General features: G+C 44.2%; 1 protein-coding gene across 3 annotated transcripts in view; it reads left to right on the top strand.

The window, feature by feature from the left end:
* Positions 1-19,512, top strand: part of USP47 (ubiquitin specific peptidase 47) — a 2,970,466-nt gene that overhangs the window by 1,972,240 nt on the left and 978,714 nt on the right. For all 3 annotated transcript variants that reach the window (XM_069623643.1, XM_069623644.1, XM_069623642.1), the window contains one exon: positions 6,654-6,769. In XM_069623643.1, coding sequence (XP_069479744.1) covers positions 6,654-6,769 — 116 coding nt within the window. The remainder of the gene's footprint in view (positions 1-6,653; positions 6,770-19,512) is intronic.

The raw sequence follows: 19,512 nt of genomic DNA, 5'->3' as shown, positions 1-19,512 counted from the left end.
CTGCAGGACCAAGAAAGAAGATGTGATCTTCCACAAAAGAGACTAAGGAGGTTGCATGGACCCGGGTAAAATAAGGTGATGGGTTGGGGCCCAACTCATATCAGCACTTAAAAGAAGGGTTAGAAGACAGCGGGGGACAATCATGAACCTGTGGCAGAATAGAATCTTGATCCAGGCTGGGGATAACTCAAATGAGAAGTAAAACAGGAAATCGGGGGCTGGACACGAGAGTGCAATGCTGACTGGAGCAGCAAGATAGGGGAAATCCATCAGAGAGGATGCAAAACAAAGTCTTCCAGAATTCATAGAGGACATGGGAGTTAAGACTGCTGACCTGAGGAAAATGATAACACTTAATGTGCCCAAAGGAGGAGAACCAATAGTCGACCCAAGGAGTACAAATAAGAACACAAAGAAACAAATCTCTTTCCATTTCCCGATCCTGTAGACAAGGGGGAAGAGGAGCCCACGCAGGCCTTTTAATATGTCACTGACCAAAGAAGAACTGGATGCGGCACTGTGCCACTTTAAAAATGACCTAACAGAAACAGTTCAAAAAGATAAGGCGAGTATCAGCGGAAAACTCTGAATGGCCTGGAGGAAATAGTGAAGCACAGCAACACCAGAGACAGCTGAACAAATAAAAAACTTGAACGGTGAGATCAAGGCACTAGAGGAAAATTGTGAGTATCTAGACAACAGATTCAGAAGAGACAACATCTGTATCAGAGGGATTAAGGAGGGGACAGAAGAAACTGACAATACAGGATGCGTTCAAGACCTGTTCTCTTCTTTACTGAAGCAAAGCTTGGCCGATAAAATGGGTATAGAGCGAACCGGCAAAGTGGGAGGGGGGGGAGACGAGGAATGAGCCAGTTGCCAGACTTGGAGACATTTTGGTTAAATTTCCCTACTACAGGGACAAATTAAACCTAAGGAGTGCAGTCAGATCTACAATAAGAATAACCTTTAAGGATAGCACACCAATTCTCCTGTAAGATTTATCCCATGCCACCTTTTGCAAAATGGACCACGTTCCGAGCTAGCACAGAACAACTAACCAAGCGTAAGCTCAAGTACGGGTGCCTGTTTCCTATGAACATATAAAGACGGATAGACGATGAGAAAACTACATTCAGTGAATGGGGAAACCAGCTCCTCGGAATACAAGACAATGAGAAGGTGAGGGGCTTGATGGGCATGCAGGCTCCAGAAACATCAACAGACAACATCAGTGGAGTTCCTTTGTGGTCGATGCAAGGTAAAAAAAAATGGGAAGGAGGGATCTATGGGAAGAGGGGGGATAAGGAGAATTTCTGATGGCCAGTTTTAAGGAAGGGGTGGGAAAGGTGAAGATGTAACCTTGAATCCAGATGAAGGACAAGGGGGATCTTTGCCAGAATAGGGATGGTATGTTTGAGAATACATAACTAAGCTAATAAAGTACAGTAATATGGACATAGTTCGCCCATTGTGGGAGCGATTTGAAAATGAGGGGGCAGAACTCCAAAGGATTCCGCTTGGAGGAGGAAAGTGAAACCTGGAAAAAACACCCACGATGTACGCACTATTAATGGAGGCCCACAGATGGAGAAAGACATGCACATGATCACCAAGTTTTGATGGGAAGACGCAGCACATTGTGCTACTTCAAAGCAAGATAGTTAAACTCTCTTCGTGGAACTTTAGCAGGATAAATGTACCAAATAAAATGGCAATTGTACTGAGGGCGCTACGTAAACACGGACCATAAGTGGTTTGCTTGCAGGAGATTCACCTAAAGTCATGGTATAGGGAAATTAACCAACCAGGAGTACCCCAAGCAATTTAATGCAACCATGGACTTTTAAGAGGGGTGGGGGTAGCTATACTGATTCACTGATCTTTAAAGTTGACAGACATCAAGGCAAGAGGGGTATACTGAGGCCTAATGAGGCTAAGAAAGATTCCTGGAGGGCAAGCTTAGTGAGTTGGAAGAATTTGAAGAAGGGTAATGGTCTGTAGTGGACGACCTGAACTTTGTATGACTCAACAACAGATAAGTACAGGGGAGTGGGTCACAGAAGCACAGAGCAATGACTAGGAAGCTAAGGGCTAGAATAGTGGATACCCACTCAGTCACACTGTAGGTATTAGACCTTTTAATCCCATGTGCCGGGTCCTATTTGAGGATTGATCACATCTTCACACCTTTGGGCACACGACAAAGGATGTGGGAAACAGCCATTTGTAGAATATAAACATTCGATTAGGCACTGATCACCTTCAGATGGGGTGATGAGGTACCAGAAACAAGGTGTTGGAGAATAGAAGACTGTTTTGAGGGACGAAGGCAACAGGAGGATAATAGAAAAAGAGATCTGCAAAAACATAGAGGGGTGGGGTTTCCAAAGACGAGGGGGTCATGTGGGGCAAAGCTCAACTGAAAGCCAATCTTATAATCCTTACCAAAGAATTGGAGAAGCTCGCTGGAAAGGGGGAAAGGAACTGGAAAATGAAATATGGAAACTTACCCCATGCTAGAGGCCAGCTAAGACAACTTGTTAATAGAAAGGACAAATGATGTTACTAAGGAAACAGTTATTTTCTGAGCGTGGAAGTAGATTTGAGACCTTGTTGACCAGGCAAAGGGTCAAAGAACAACAAATATTCATGAAAAGATTGAGGCCAGATTGGACCTTGGCCATCATGGGAAAAGATGAGCAGAGGGTGATGCAGGATGTTTTCATCAATTTATACATTGAAGAGAACCGTGATGATAATCAGGATACTAGAGAACTGGTCAGGCCCCACCCCATCAAGGGAGTAAACCCAGCCCCTTGAGGGCCCAATAACCCGTTAGGAAGTTCAAAAACCTATAAAACCCCATAAAAGCACAGGGCTGGATTATTTCACTGCTATAATCTATAGAACATTTGCCTCGATTCTTGGTCCTTACATGACCATGGTATTCAACTCATTCTTCACAAAGGGAGAGATTGCCCCCTCAGTAGAACTTGTATTCATTACTCGAATAGCTAAAGAGTTTCTGTGTAATAATGTCCCCGCAAAAAAGGCTCCTGACAAAGTTGTGGTTTTTTGAAAACACCTTATTACTTCTTCAAGTAAGTGTGGGCTCATGATTTGTATTCTGAAATAATTATGGGAGGAGATTTCAACTTATACTGTCTGTGGAGCTCAGAGGTTGCTGTCGAAAATCGGAATGAAGTATCCATGGTAGATTTGTCGAGAGGGAAAAAGTGGCTGGAGTTTGTTGAAGATTGCAGTCTGAGCTTTGTTGATTGTAACAATTTTGCCCTTAAATACACATGGTCCCGGGGAGCGATGCGATCAATGATAGATTTCTTTTGTGTATCACAGTTATTGGTGAATATAGTGAAGCTTGTGGTTGTCCATAAGATTATGTATAGCGAACATGCACCTATTGAATTTACTATAGGCATATTTCATACCGAACATTTAGTGGATACGCTATTGCAAGTATCAGAAATGGATTGTGTTAATCTATCTCTCAGATGGAATCCTGTCATATGTCAGAAATTAGTTAGGCAGGTCCATTTCAATTTTAAGGAAATTGAGGAGGTTATTGCCCAACCAGGATTTACATTGAATCAAAAGGAAGTGATTGTAACGAACATTATTAAGATAGCCCTAGCAGACCTTATAGCCAGGCAGAAACCTATTCAACCGGTAACGAAGTACAGATTTGATCATCATGTAGTGATATTGAAGCGTGGTAGGAATAGAGATCGGAGAAAATTAAGATATGACCACCTCAGTGCTCCGGAATATTTGCTAAAAAAAGAAAAACGTATATTGCAAGTTTACAAAAATAAAATTAGATGAATTAAGGTCACAGCATTTAATAAGGTAAGTCACAAACTAACAAGATCGATTTGTAAACACGATGCAAGATGCATCTGGTCAATTATTAGACACCGGGTCTTGCAAAAAGGACTACTCACCAAATATTATACCAGCCGATGTCTGGGTAGCACATATTGAAAAGAAGTACTTATTACCAGAGCGTTTTGTTAAATGTATTTATCAGCCATGAATTAGCCATGAGACTACCTCTTTGAAATGGTCAACAGCGGATACAGTGTGGGCTATTGGAAATCTCTCCCACTCTAGAGCAGCGGGACCCGATGGTATCCCGCCTTGTGTGTACAAGGCATTCTAAAAATCTAATTCGATACAATCTTGAAAACGCTTAAGATACCACAATCATGGGTGACGTCAATAATCATACCTATATTTAAAAAAGGTGACCCAAGAAATCCTGAAAATAATAAACTGATATCTCTTATGGATACAGCTGCAATGGTCTTTGCTATATTGATATTGTATGAATTGGAAAAGTACACTGAACTCCACAATACCCACGCACAATTTCAAACAGGATTTAGAAGAGGGATGAGTACCGCCCTTAATGCTACAACCATATCCCATCTATTAGCTGGAACTAAGATAAAAGGAGCGTGTCCAGTCTACATGGAATATATTGATATGTCCAACGCATTCGATACTGTAGTAAGAGACCTATTATGGATAAAGCATGCCTCCTTTGGCATTCTGGAATATTTGATCTTTCGGATAATCCGACTCCATACTAAAACTGCATATATGACCAGACTAACACTGGCAGGTGCAATGACGAAAGCAGTATGCACGCCGCTTGGTTTGAAGCAAGGCTGTAACTTAGCTGCTTCCTTATTCAACCTATGTCTATTTGACCTAGAGAACATATGGTCTAACTCAAGGGTGTTTGCAGCAAGACTTGGAACATTGAGACTTCATTGGCTAGCATTTACGGATGACATCATCTTATTTGACCTTGCACCGTCAGGGTTACAAATGAAGTTGCAGTTATTTGAGAACTTTGCATTTGCGCATAATTTAAGACCTAATGCAACCAAAACAACGATGATGGTGTTCAGTGCTGGAAAAAAACTAAAACAATATAGTTGGAAACTTAACAATGTCTCCATAGCACCATCTGTCGAGACTATATATCTCAGCTATTTTGTGACAAATGCATCATCTATTAGCCTATGGAATGACAGACTTAAGCTCAAAACTAGTCCACTCTTAAGCCAAATGAAGCTTATCTATTCCAAGTACTGCAAATTTTCATTGATTCCACTGCTTGAATTCTTAAATTGAGCAAGTGATTCTCTATGCACTTGACATGTGTTTGTACAATTTTAGCAAACAGCTAGATACATTGCAAGGACATTTAATGAAGCCTGCTCTGTGCATTTCTCTAGCAATACCGAATTGTATAATCCAACATGAATTCGGATTAGTGTCACTTTCTTGCAGAGGGGAATGGCGTTCATTAACAAACTATGCTAAGATCCTCGAACCTCCGAGGAATTCGATCGATCAGGATTACCATACAATCATATTGAGCAATTGCACAGGCTCTGTTATGCAGTACCACAGGAGGATGCATAACCTATTGAACGAATTAGAGGTGATGCCATATGACCTATTTCACAGACCTGCATATATTAAGAAAAAACTATATGAAAAAGATTGGAAACGTATATTGCAGGCAATTGCTAGATATTCTACTTATACTGAATACGCAAAATTTGCACAGAAAAGAGATCTTAGCAGCACATAAGTAGTTATGTTTCCTTGCCATCTGACGCATATGTATTACATACGATTTAAACTGAACCAATTTACGACCATGGAAAGGAATAAGCATTGGGGGAGATTACTCGGGCAAAAAACAAGAGATAAAATGTCAATTTCCGGGATGTGATGAATCTTATGAGACCTTAAAACACTTGGTGCTAGAATGTACCCCCTTCAAGTTTGCAAGAACAATATTATTTATGAAATTTGTATACGTTGACTTCGATGATGCAATTGAATTCCTATGGAACGGAATGATTATAGGGAAATATAAGCCCCTGATTTTCGCTTTGGTCAGTTTATTAAAAATAATTGAAATCGAATTGGATAAACATGACAGTTGAGTGAGGGAAAATTATAAATACAAAACTGTTAGTAGGTATAGCAACTATGAAGTTCATATATTGGTTTTGTTGCATTTTTTTCTTGGATGCCAAGAATAATGTAGTGAAGCGTTGTATTTTGGAATAATTGTACATTCATCTGAAAACATCCTGTGTGATATCTTGTATATTACATCATTGAAGCACTTACATCGATTTTATGGAGATATTGAATGTTTTAAAAGCATTTTAATTGTATATAAGGTAATCTTACGATAGTAGCATGGATGAACAATTTGAAAGGCTGCATTGAACACAGTTTTTTAAAATCTCTTAATTGATTATGTAATATGTATCTTGTATTAACTTTGTAAAGGTTTTTTTGAAAACCATGAACAAATAAAACGAAAAATAAAAACTGAGTCACAACATTCTATCAGTTTGAGTGCCGTGATCGGGTATATTGCAAATATTAACACTTTTTGTTTTAAACAGCGTTTGTCTAATGCAATTTCCAGTGCTACTGATGTATTACATTTCTATTTGAATCTTTGTCAAGGGAACTATACATGTGAATGGATGAGGAGCAGTGTGTGGGGCATTGTAATTAGTCCGAGCAGCCCATTTAATTTTTCTTTTAAAGAATGCTTTGAACGTTTTTTTCCCTCCCTGTCTCTGTAGAAGTGATGGTTAAAGTGCACGTTGTTAACCTTAAGACGGACACTGTGGCTTCTCCGGTCAGTGTACGAGCCTACTTGAATCAGACTGTTATGGAATTTAAGCAACTTGTGTCCAAGGTAGGTATACAGTCCGTCACAAGTGCACTTTGTTTGAAATGTATGCAAGATATTTACTTTGTTTAGTTATATTGTATTATTTGAAACTGTAACTGTGGCACATACCATTTTGTAGATGTTTGAAAGGGATTTTGCAGTAGCTAATAAATTATATACTGAATACAGTAATTAAATGCAAGCAAACTAAAGACTAAATCATCCAAGGATTAGTAGATGTCATCCTAATTAACATAAAGAGACTCATTTACGTGTTGAAAAAAATAGGCAAATGATGGGTTTGCTGTAAATGTTTGCGCAGACAATTCCTGGATTTTACGCCTTTTCATACAATCCAGACTCCAAATGTACGCACATGGAATCTAGCTTGTGAAAGTGGGTGCCAGATATACAAATCAACTCGTGTTGGAAGGAAGGTTTTGAAAAATAACCCATCAGTGGCATTGCTCTGGATACACTTTAATATATTGAGGGTTTGTTGCCAATATGCACCATTACAAGAGGGAAAGAGCCATAGCCAAATGTAAATCACTCCTTATCGTGCCACCAAATTGTAAGGTGTTAACCCAACCCAAACTGCTAGATCATGTTTCATCTTCATCCGAAAATAAGCATACCCACACATTTGTCCGTCTTGTTTGGCCTCATCAGCGAGGTGCAGCTTGGCCCCTTGTGGTGCAAAAAGCAAAACGTTTTTCTCCATCAGAATTCAAAGCATTGCTAAGCAGCATTTTTATGCCCGTACATTAGCTTGCTGTCCCTAGATTCTCAAGCCACACTTCACTAATAGCACCTAGTAAACCTGGCTGAGGTGTTTGTGTACAGAATTTAAGTGACCTAATAGTATGGGGTGCACTACCTCTTCATGGGTGGGATTAAGTTTAATTTGCTGACGGGATTTTATTTTTGTGATAGCATAGCTATCTGAAAAATGAAGGAATTGAAGGCTGCCAAGAGCAATTGTATTTGATGGTTATCAATTCAAATCTTTTTTAGGGCTCAAGTCGCAGAACCACACAGGTGGATGGCTCTCTCCACTTTTTTGTGCGGTCGGACCCTGTCCCCCTGTGTTTTTAGGTTATTAAAACAAAAGGAAACTTTTTTTTTTTTACACAGTGTTAAACACCACACGGCCGGTACTCTAACCTGCTTCGTGGGGCTGTAAGGTGACACTTAGCCACAAGACCAGATGAATTGCTTATTGGAGTTCCAGTAAATATCTCCTATGTTAACTTTCTATGATAGGTTGATATGATAGGTTATGACGTCTCTTCCAGATGCTTGCGTCACCATCCCCCCACTTTATTATTTAGGACACAAGCCCTGAAAGGATGTTTGAATTGTCCTTTATGATGTACTTGGTGGTTTTGTCCAAGCTGCTGGTTGAGTTATACAAAGGGAGTAGCTTTATTTCCCCCCTATTCCTGCATTAGCAGAACAACTTCGACATTTCAGTATGTTATGGAATTTTTGAGACACAACAGCATCTCGTCTGTAATCGCACACCTTTTCTTATCGTCCAACCGCTGCCATTCCAAATTGCTATTTTAGCACAATTTGAGCCTACACTGTGCCCTCAGGCTCCCATTTGTTTACTTATGCTGTGAGCAATTTCCCCAGTGTTGCCTAATCGGCTTCCTGCTTGGCCCTCTGCTTTGCAGCTGGTCCCCTGTAATCCAGACGGTTTTGTTAGCACCTGTAAGTGGATTGGAATGTACGACATGCCGCGTAGGTGGAGTCTACTGTCTTTACTGCTTCCAAAAAGCTTGACTGTTTTTTTTTTTCCAGACACATTTAGGGTAAAGTGCTAACAAACTGCGGTAAATGAAAGTAGTGAGATTTCGAATAAAAATAACTGAAGGCATCACAGTCCTGGGCACGTTGTGTTCATGTGATCTTGTATTGTGGCAAGGCACAAATGTCTGGTGCTGCAGTCCCCTACTGATTTCTGGCGCTTGATGTTATCCTAATCACCTGCTAACTGTCACAATAGGACTACAGGTCCCAGAATAAATCATGCCTTGCTGCTGCCTTGCTCCAGCACTTGTTGACAGAATTGTTTGTTTATTTATATAGCGCGCCGAACCCAGAGGTATCTGGGTGCATTTAACATGAGTTACAGTAGTACAGAGATACAATTATACATTGTGGCACAACAGTTACAATAATACAAGTCGGGAGATCGCGCCTTAGTTGAAGGCGGTATATATAGATGAGTAAGATATTTGAACATAAGTTAACACTGAGAGGTTGCATAGGTTAAAGAAAAACATAAGGTTTAGGCAGACAGAGTAATGATACAGGTGCCAGTGATGTGTTAGTTCTTGTCAAAATTAGTCCTTCAAAGTTAGCCAGGTGATGACTTTCTTCTTAAAGTTAGAGAAGGACTGGGTCGTTTTGAGGTGAGGTGGGAGGGTGTTCCAAAGTTTGGCAGCCATAACTAGGAAACTGCTCCCCCCTGACTTTTCAAGTTTATACCATAGGACTACTAGGCTAGAGGAATTGGCTGATCTAGTGACCCTAGTAGAGGATCTGATGGTGAATTTCTCTGTTAAATAAGGTGGGGCAGCCTGGTTCAGTGATTTTGAATGTATTTGAATCATTGAATGTGGCTTGAATGTTAAATTCCACCAGGCACTACACACAGCTTTGGCATGCCATATATTAAGCCTTGACCAAAGACAGGCATGATGTAGCCTTTGCTCACGCTAAATAGTTTGCCCTGTGCCTTTGTTTAGTATGAAGAGGTATTTTAACACATCAGAATCAACATTTTGATTCACCAATAGAGTGAGCACTAGCCAACCTTGAATATTACCTGATATTGCCTATTCAATGGATTGATTTTCTCCCACAGATTCCTCATCTTGATAGATAACCATTATCCAGCTCTGCTGTTCGGAAACTTTTCTACAAGGGGCGTAGTGGACCTCGGCTAGGCCATCGATCGTCAATCCGTCTTGTCTGGAAGTGACATTGGGTGTCATGTGTATATAGTATGTCACTACCCCCCATGCTTCAGTTCCTTTTTTCCACGCGCTTGCACGCTGCATCAGGAGCACGACTCGAGTTAACGCAATGTTTATTTTGTACATAGTATTACGTTTTCTCAAAAAACCTTGATATATTGTCATCTCACAGGGTTTTGAGCTTCAAGCGATGCCGCGATTGCGAGGCCAAAATGTCTGTAACCGACCCCATGACTTATGTCTGTGGTGCACAGGTCTTGGTCACGACACAGAAGCCTGCGCGTTGTGCGCAGAGATGCAGCCACAGTCCCTACGTGAGAGGGCCGGGAAACTGGCTTTGAGCCGACCGGTCGCCAAATCTCTGGCACGGTCCCTCGTCTGGTCTTTGGAGGCCAAGACGGAGGAGCCCCGCCCCCCGACAAAGGGAAGGAACGACATCGCAAGAAGACTAAGAAACTGTCCCACTCCAGGAGCCATTCCTCACTGTCTTGCTCGTGGAAGAAGTAGCACCACCGCCATCAACGAGAGTCCAGCTCGCCGTCTGAACAAGGTAAGCCCTCGGTGGGGCCGACCACTCGAGAAGAGTGGGAACATTTTAAAACTTCCATGCTTGAAATGTTTTGACAACAAGCTGCTGTGGGTGCAACTCCTGCCCCCGACCAGCAAGCTTTGGGGACAAAAGCAGAGCTCGGTGCTCCTGACGCAAGCCAGCCACGCCTTCCAGCGTCACGCCTACCAGCCATCAGTCACCGGAGGGCCGTAAAACCGAGGCCCATGATGCCCATCGGTTATCTGAGCATCCCAATGCACCGAAAGAACCTTCGGCATCGAAAGCTTTGGCTTCGAAACCTATTCTCAAGCCCTGTGCGCCGACAGTCGTCGTTCATTTATGCCACTGTCGAGATTGGGTTTCTTCGACTCGATGAAATCCATATTTGGCATTGATGACCCCATGATCCAGTCAACCCCATTTACACAGGAGCTGGCGTTGTCGAATATTTCAACGACCAGGCCAATTTATTGGCTCCAGCTCGGGGTCTACAAGTGGCCAGTGGTCTGGATACTTCACCAGACCTTGAGTTACAACAAAACCAGCCCTATACCCATGCTAATATCAAGTTCAGGGATCAGGTTCACAAGGTTGTTGACACCCTTGGGTTGAAGGCATCCACTACACCTCTTCAGGGGTATGAGCTCACTGATATTTTGGACACGGGTCCCACAGTTGAGCATTACATGCCATTCAACACAGCCATTGCAGACCCTTTAGCCGCCTTATGGCAGCAGCCTTGTACTATCTCCCCTGTGAATGTCAATAAACCTACGTCCCGTCCCTTTTCCTCCATACTGTATGGGCGTCCCTCGCTAGGGACGGGAAACAATGTTTTTCACCAGAAAAATTGTCTTCACCATTAAATTTAGATGCACGCTCCCCTAACTCCGCCCACCAGTGCCACTCCCCAGTCCTATTTTCCGTTACACCAGGAGCGGACCGATTTCATCAGCGCCTCTGGGTGAGGCCCCAAGCCTCGTAATTACACACACATTTCCCCAGGATATTTTTTCCCTTTTTTTCCCATTTTAATTTCTTAAAAGTTAAAAGTACTCTTTCTTCTGGTGCCACACTCCTCCCGGCGCATTTTGACGGCGGTGGGATTCAGCAGGTGTTGTCTGGCCTGCAAGGGTTCCTTCTCCACGTCGGATCCACACGCACTCTTCCTCAGGTGCCTTGGCCCAGACCACAGCTGGGACAGCTGTTCAGCATGCGACGCGCTCAGCACGCCTTCGTTTAAGGACTGCTTGGCCAGGTGGAGGTAGCTGTTCTCAACATCACCACCGGAGAACCTCCAGGAGTACCTCAGGAGGAAGACGAGGCCAAGGGTATGTACCCTGTTCTCCCCTGCACCCCGCAAGGGTGACTCCTTCCCTGTGAAGCGTCGAAGCGGGAGGGCCCTTCCAGGTCCTAAAACCAGCAAGAGGACCGAGGCTCCAGGAGCTGGCCACCAGCTGGCTGAATGCTCCTGGGACCCTCCTGGTCCCACCACTGATGGGCCGCAAGGCTCTAGTCCCGGGGATCTCCCTGTGGGCTCTGCTCTGACACCGGGCTCGACCCCGGGGCGGCGCCTTCACGCAGTACCAGCACTACCAGCGTCATGGCTGAGGGTGCTCTGCCTCCCAGGTACCTACCTGAGGTGCAGGGAAGATCTGACCCTTCGCTGTCAAGCGCGCGCCCAGAGACTGGTCCCAGTATAGCTGTCGTCACGCAGCAAGCACGTGGCACAGTACAGGATAAAATGGCCACCCGGCCAGACAAAATGGCAGTGCTTCCAAGTAGGCTCCTCACCAGAATGCAAGGACAAGTTCTTCGAGATGTTCCCCACACTCATGACGCCTGCTCAAATGCGTACCATACTCAGTGGAGTCATCCAAGATATGCTTCTTCCTGTACTGCCTCAACATCCTGTCTTGGTCCCCCCACCCTCCGGTGCATACTGTCACAGCGGCTCCGCCCTCCGTGCAGCCCCCACCACAACCACCGGCACTGCCAGTCAGCGTGTCACAGCTGCCCTCATCACCCTCAAGCACTCTACCAGCAGCACCTGACCTGCAGGACACGGCGGTGGACACGGACGACAATGCGGACCAGGCCACTTCCTCCTCAGCCAGGGCCTTCCACGAGAGGTTGGCGGGAGTATCTGGGTATCCCACAGCTGAAGGTTAAACAACCAGAGGTGGGGATATTGGCAGAGGTGCTGACCATCCCCTCAACCACAAAAACTGGCATTCCTTTGCAAAAGGATGTTGAAGCCTTAGCCAAGAAAGGCTGGGTAAAGCCGCATTCCACACAACCTATGAATAAGTGCCTAGGTGCCAAATATAGACGGGCGGAAGGGGATGCCCTCATGCTGTTGGTGCACACGCAGCCTCATTCGAAGGGATTGTGTCCTCCGACATATTCCTTATCTTTGATATACGTTTCCAGCTTGCTGGCCTCGGAATTTTTTTCTGTAGAGGGCGCTGCGCGTCGATGTCCTTCGACGGCCACCGTATCGGCGCCGACGTCACCATGCCCATAAATATACACGCGCTGCGTCCGTTGCTCAGTTCCGTTTTTCCGCGCTTCGTGGGGCCTCGGAACGTCGTTGCTCAGTTCAGTCAGGTTTATCTAAATCTATTTCGACGAATATTCCTTATCGTTCTCGATGGCTTCTTCATCAGAACCGACGACGCCGCGATCCGGCTTCAAGAAATGTTGAGACTGCGGTAAAAAAATGTCAATAACGGATCCACACAGGGTCTGTTTATGGTGCTTGGGGTCCGAGCACCATTGTTCGGAGTGTGAGGACTGCATGTCCATGACGGCGAAAGCCCTGAAGGAGCGAAAGGGGAAGCTCGAGAGAGGTAAGTCAGCCAAATCCTCCTCGAAGTTTTCATCGGCCGAGTTGAGGCATTCGTCTCCTCGCCGTCGAAAACACTCCCATTCTAGATCTCGAAGCAGTTCCCACCATTCGTCGAGATCTAGACTCTCTAAAAAGAGACGTCAAAGGTCCCATTGCTCGTCGTCTTCTGTGTCCCCAGAAAGAGTTTCCTGTCCCACCAAACACAGTTCTCAAACTGAGTGGGAGGAATTCAGAAAGAAAATGTTAAGCGTCTTCGAGAACGCGGCCTCGACCCCCTCGAAGACAGCTGAGGGTGATACCCCGGGTGAAAACCCCAAAAAATCAAAACCCTGCGAGTCGCAGCACCCAGCGAACATTCCACCCGAGAGCGCCATGAGCCATCGGGTAAGAAGGCACCGTCTCCGACGCCGTTGTCGAGGGTTCCTTCGCCGTCGTCGAAGATTCCTTCGACGCACGGGTCAGCGCCATCACCGCCGTTGTCGAAGGGTTCCTCGACGCATCGGTCGATCGACTCGACGCCGATGAAAGAGAGGACCAAGGCTCCACAGCCAACGGTGTTTTCAAGGACCTCCGGCACGACGCCGAGACCGTCGTCGATGCCCTCGAGTAGGATCCCGATCCTCTCAAATTCTTAGAGGCCCCTTCCAGTTTTTTCGGCGCCTTCGAGGCCGGTTACATCGGCATCGACGACTTCAACATTTTCTCGTCCAATAACGAGTTTGGCTCCTTCGGCCCTGGAGATGGGCTTTACTCCATTTCAGAGATCAGTATACCCTGGTCTTTCTTCAATTTATGAAGAAAGAGAAGACTCTGACCAAGAAACTTTATTTTTTTTTTTTCTACTTGTTTTTTATCTAAATTTAGATTTTACAAGATCTGGTGTGAATGTGCTTCTTTTTTGTAGCAGGGCTCCAGAGGCCAATCTCTCAGCTATCTTCTTTGCACTGCTGATTGCATTTTGTCAGGGCAATTTGCAGAATCTTAGCTGTGGCTAAGGTCCAAGCAGTCTTTCCTCCCCCAATTAACCGCGGCCACCACTGCTCTTCTTCCGGCTCTGTAAACGGACTGTGTGTCGCGTAAGTAGGCTAGGTGTATAGTGGACAAATCCTGGCAGCTAGTAAGTAAGTGTCTTACGTTTTCCATCTGGTCCGGCATCTTGCAGAGTCTGCAGGTGTTGTAATCTGACTGGCCTCTAATTTGAAGTATTTCATTTGTGGCAAGTAAGTTTAGACGTGCTCTTAGGAATAGTTGGCGAAGTGGTCTACTCGGGAACCTTCTTAGATATTGAGCTGTTTCGTTCTTCTTTAATGCATAGTGTGGAAGGTGTTTCAAGAGTTTGTTGTTCGACGCTTTTTCCTCAGTAGCAATCCAGTCAAGGTCTGCCAGTTTCTTCTTGACTTTATCTGGATTTCCAATTAAATCAGCAAGTTACAAGGTCTAAATTTTGCTTTATCTTTGTTGCCCATTTCTTCAGCATTTTGCACTTTTCTCTGCATCCTTCCTCGTTTATCAACTTCGTTTATCAACTGGTAGAGCGGGAGGCGTTGTGAAATGATGGTTTTCTGATATAACGCCAGATTCTTTGCTTCAACCGACGATTTCAACGATGAAAGTCCCAATTCTCTCCTTATTCCAGCCATTGCAGTTGATTTTGGTAGGTTCAAAACAGTCCTCCAGAAATAACCTTCTAGCCTCAGCCAAAGGGTGTCCGGTATCTCGGGCATGGCTTCGGAACCATATGTAAGAGCCGGAACTGCTTTTGCCTTATAGAATTTGATGGTAGGTATAAGGGAGAAGCTTCCATATTTCCTTTCCAGTATTTTGGCTTGGGTTGCCAGTGATCTTACTTTTGCCCATAGGTGTTTTTGCATGCTCGATTCTTGAGGCGAGTTGTCAATAATAACTCCTAGAAATTTGATTTTTGATGTTTTCTCAATCGGGACTTTGCTTTGTTGATTTCCCCAAAGTTATGATTTTTGTTTTTTCTTTATTTATCTCCAGGTTTGAGAGCTTGATGTAGTTTGCCAAATTATCTAATTGACGCTGCAGCCCTATTTGGGTTAGGTCCATTAGTACAATATCGTCTGCGTATGTTAGACGTGGCATTGCTGTGTTTCCAATTTTTGGCGGAAAAGCTCTCACCGTGGCATAGGAATCTTTGAAATCGCCCATGAATGCGACAAACGGGGCCGGTGCCAGAGGACAGCCTTGTTTCACCCCTCTTCGTATAGGTATTTCTTCCGACAGGTCGCCTTGTGTGTTTAATTTCACTCTGATGGAGGTATTCGTATGTAACGCTTTGAATGGAGCTAGAATTGCTTGCGGGCAGTTCCAGGAATGCAATTTCTTCCATAGGAGTTCTCTGTCCACCCGATCAAAGGCCTGTGTCAGGTCTATGAAGGCCACGAACACTGAGGCCCCTTCCTCAGCGACTTTGCTCTTGATTATGCGAAGGAGCATGATGTTTATCGTAGTGGATGAGTTTTTCTTAAAGCCTGCTTGAAAAGGATCGTTACATGGTGCCTCCGTTGCCCATAGTTGGAATTTCTTCAGGAGCAGCATACCAAAAACTTTCCCGATCGTGTCGAGCAATGCTATGGGCCGATAGTTGCCAGGATCAGACTTGTCTCCTCTTTTGTAAATGGGTACCACGTTAGCTGAGGTCCTGGATTTTGGGATGGCTCTTGATGCTTCACAGTATTTGAGGACTAGGCTGATAAAGGGAATCCATTGTTTTTGAAATGATTTTAAGTCGATGTTGGTGACACCATTTGGCCCCGGTGCTCGAGAGTTTTTTAGTTTGTTGATTATTTCCCTGATGTCCTCTGGGTTTGAGACGTCCACCCACGGGCTGTCTTGTTGGATACAAACTTGGTCCTCATTTTCCGATGGTTTTCGGAACAGCGCTTCGAAGTGTAGTATCCACTTTCTTCGCTTACATGGTTTGCTGGCATATTGGTTTTCTGTTCTATACCAGTTTTTAAGAGGTTCCAGAAGCTCCTGGAGTTTTTTCCCGTTCCATTTCTCAGGATCTCTTCTGAATCTTTCTGATATAGATTGATTCTGTGAGTTTTAATCCAGGCTTTATAGTTTCTTTCTTCTTGAATTACTTGTGCTACTAGATCCGGTGAGTTGTGTTTTTTGGCTTTTCGCTTTAGTTGTCTCAAGCTAGCCCTTTTTGCCACAACTTGTTTATCGTGTAGATGGTTCCCCGTAGGTGGCTTTCCAATTCTTTGACAAGCGGGGACTTTGTACGGGCTCAAAAAAGGGCGATAATCAATAGTTTTTTGCTCAAGTTCCACCTTTTTCTTTGAGGCTTTATATGTTTTGAACAGGTCTTCTATTCTCTCGGTGGTCAACTTTAAGCGAGTTCCCTTTGTTTTGTGTTACATTCAATTTCCGAGTTCATTTTTTGGTGGGGCACCTCTGTTGAGATCCATGCTGCTCTTAGCAGATTGTGGGCACTTATGATCGTTTGCATCACTTCAAATTCTATGATCACTTCCAGCATGGCCTCTGAAACGTAGATGTAATCCAATGTGCTGTTTAGGGCACCCCTCCCCCAGGTTGGCAGTCTGCTGGAGAGTGGGAATGTCTGATCTAGATTGTAGAACCCTCTTGAGGACATCAAATTGTGCCACAATTCCCCTCTAGATTCTAGGGTAGATTTTTTTCGTTCAGTAATGAATGTAGATGTGTTTTTTTGTTTCAGATTTAGATCCCCGCAGATTAAGACATGGGCGATGTTCTTTTCCGCATATAACCTGTCGATTTCTTTTTCCAATATTGTTAGGAATTTTTTGTCTGTGATTGCTTGTGGGTTCCAGTAGATATTGATTGTTCCAATTTCTTTAACTGTTCTCTTTTCTGGCTGTTTCTCTGGAATTGTCCATGTCAGTCTGATCACTTTCATGTGGCTTGAGGCTGTGATAGATTCTGTAATGCTTAGCCCGCAGTCCACTCTAATCGCCACCAAAAGCCCGGATGAAGGGCGCCCCAGTCTGTTCTTGTTTGCTGGGGCGAAGGCGATCTCGTAACCTTCCAGTAAAGGTTTCTCAGTTAGCCAGTGTTCCTGAAGTGCGATTATTTCAAATTGACCCAGATCCGGACCCCCTCCTGTCGTAAGATGTTTATATCCACAGGTGTTCCATGAGGCTATCTGGATCTTTTTTACCCTCACACGTCAAGTTGTTGGAGATGTTCGTTCTGTGACCCCGTCTCCTAGGGCAGATCGTTGCTATTTGGACAAAGTTGCTGTAAGTGATTTTGGTAACCAAGCCCATAGTGGTTTTGATGTGGGCACAGATATAGCCTGAGGGACTTCTTTCAGTGACGTAGTCATCGTTTGGGGTGCTGTTTTACTTCCCCGTTTCAACAGAGGTAGCTCTTTTTCGACTTGTTGATTCCGTTGATCGGATGACACCTTTGCTCTTAGCATCTGTTTTATTGTTTGTGGTTGTTTTTGGTTCGGTTCGTCCTTGACTCGGTTTTTCTTTTGGGTGGTCCGGACTTTCTTTGTCATATTGCAACCGGCTGTGTCTGTACAGTTCTTCCGTTCTGGATATATAAGGAGAGTTCTTGCCCTTGTTTATTTTTGGAGACTTGGGCTTGTTTACCTTTGTCTTTGGGGTGATCTCGCTTAACCATAGGCCTTTCTCGGCTAGTAGTTCTTTGGCTTCCTGCAGTTGAGCTCCGTAGTTCTTCCCTTTTATATGTAGGTAGCATTTTGCTTTGCAGCCTGAGTGGTACGGTTCTACTAGTGTTAGATCCTCAGTCGAGAGGCGGTGTACCGGCCTTAGATGTCTGAAGATTTTCAAAAGTGTGCTTCTGTTTAGAATTAAGTCCTCTTTGTTTTTTCTCATTTGTTCCAATTTCAAAATTATGGACGATTGGTCTGGTTCGTACTCTGGCTTTCTTTTCCGACGGCCTCGGTCAGCATAGTTTCTCGAATCATTTTTCTCTTCTGGAGAGTTATGGAGGTACCAGTGTTTTTCCTTCCGTTCCCAAAAGTCTTGTCGATAGTCAGGCTTGGGGTATGAAGGAAGATGTTGAGTCTGTCTCGCTACCTTCTTTTCCTCTTTATATTCCACCCGATTTCTGACAGTGGTTGATTCTGATTGTTCTTTACCTTCCGTTCTTGCCCTACTGTCTGGAGGGTCTTGGATAGAGTCTTTCCTTGTCCGCCCCTTATCTTTGATGTGTTTTTGGGGGAATCCCTCCCTTGCGGATTGACGCGTCAACGATTGTTGATGGTACCTCTCCTCTGGCTCTTCATAGACGGATAAGTCCATCCATTCTTTGTCTCTTAGGAAATCATCCGCCGTCATTGGGGAGCTGTTTGACTTCTGAGCCGAGGAACCCCTGGGTAAGTTGTTTTTCTTTTTTGTCACCTCCTGTTCTTTTACTACTGGTCGGTTTAAGCTCTTGCTCTGAGATTGATTTTGAACCTCCACCCCATTTTTCTGATGTTGCACTGGTCCTTTTTTTGAGGTTTCCAGCGAATTTATAGAGGTAATCCGAATTGTCCTTGTGGAAATGCTGCTCTTTTTTTGAGTTCTTATTAGCTGGGGATTCTTCTCTTTTTTTTTTTTGTAGACCAGAGGTTGATGGACTGTCCAAGTCTGTCATTTTTTGGTTGAAAGTGAAGACCTTATTTTGTAACAACGGGAACGATGGTCCAGTTCCCTGGTTCATATTGAAAATGCTGAAAGCGCCCTGCGTCTGCACTTCGGCGTTTGCCATCTGCTTAGTTAGATCAATGGCGTTTGATGTCCCTGAGGTCTGTGTTTACCCATTTTTAGATAGCGCTTTTTTCTTCTGCTTGGACTTCTCAGGGTGTTCTTTCGCTTCAGACAAGTAGTTTTCCTGACTTTCTTTGTATTTCACATTTGAGGTCGTCGATCCGTTTTTCTGAGGCCTTCACATATCCTTCCAAATATATCAATTTTGTCAAGGTCATGGCCGACACTGTTGTTTGATCTTTCATTGAATCATTTAGTGCTTCATATAATTTGCAGAACGGACCCAGGGCGATTGTAATGGCGGACATGATAGTTGCTAACTCCGATTTTTTTTGCTGGTGTTTCTTTTAGACCTGGACTGGGTCTGCCTTGTTTGGGGCGACCCCCCGAAGGATGGTCGTAGGCCGGGTCAGGTGATTGTCGCCTCGCGGCTTCCTGAGGTAGGCACATATTCTCACTTTGAGGTTTTTCAATTGGACTCACAACAGGTGGCGTCATTTTGTGTGTTTTTGGTGGTGGTGAGGTTTCCATGATTGCTGCCAGGATTTCCGCGTCAGATAGTTCCAATATGTCGTATTTCCTTTTTCCTTGATTTTTAAAGAACTCCAACAGTGAGTTTAATTGTCCTTTTTTCA

Source organism: Ambystoma mexicanum, chromosome 11, assembly GCF_040938575.1.
Source record: "Ambystoma mexicanum isolate Mex_15411 chromosome 11, UKY_AmexF1_1, whole genome shotgun sequence".
NCBI classification, from domain to species: Eukaryota; Metazoa; Chordata; class Amphibia; order Caudata; family Ambystomatidae; genus Ambystoma; species Ambystoma mexicanum.
This window is presented reverse-complemented; position numbering and strand designations above follow the sequence as displayed.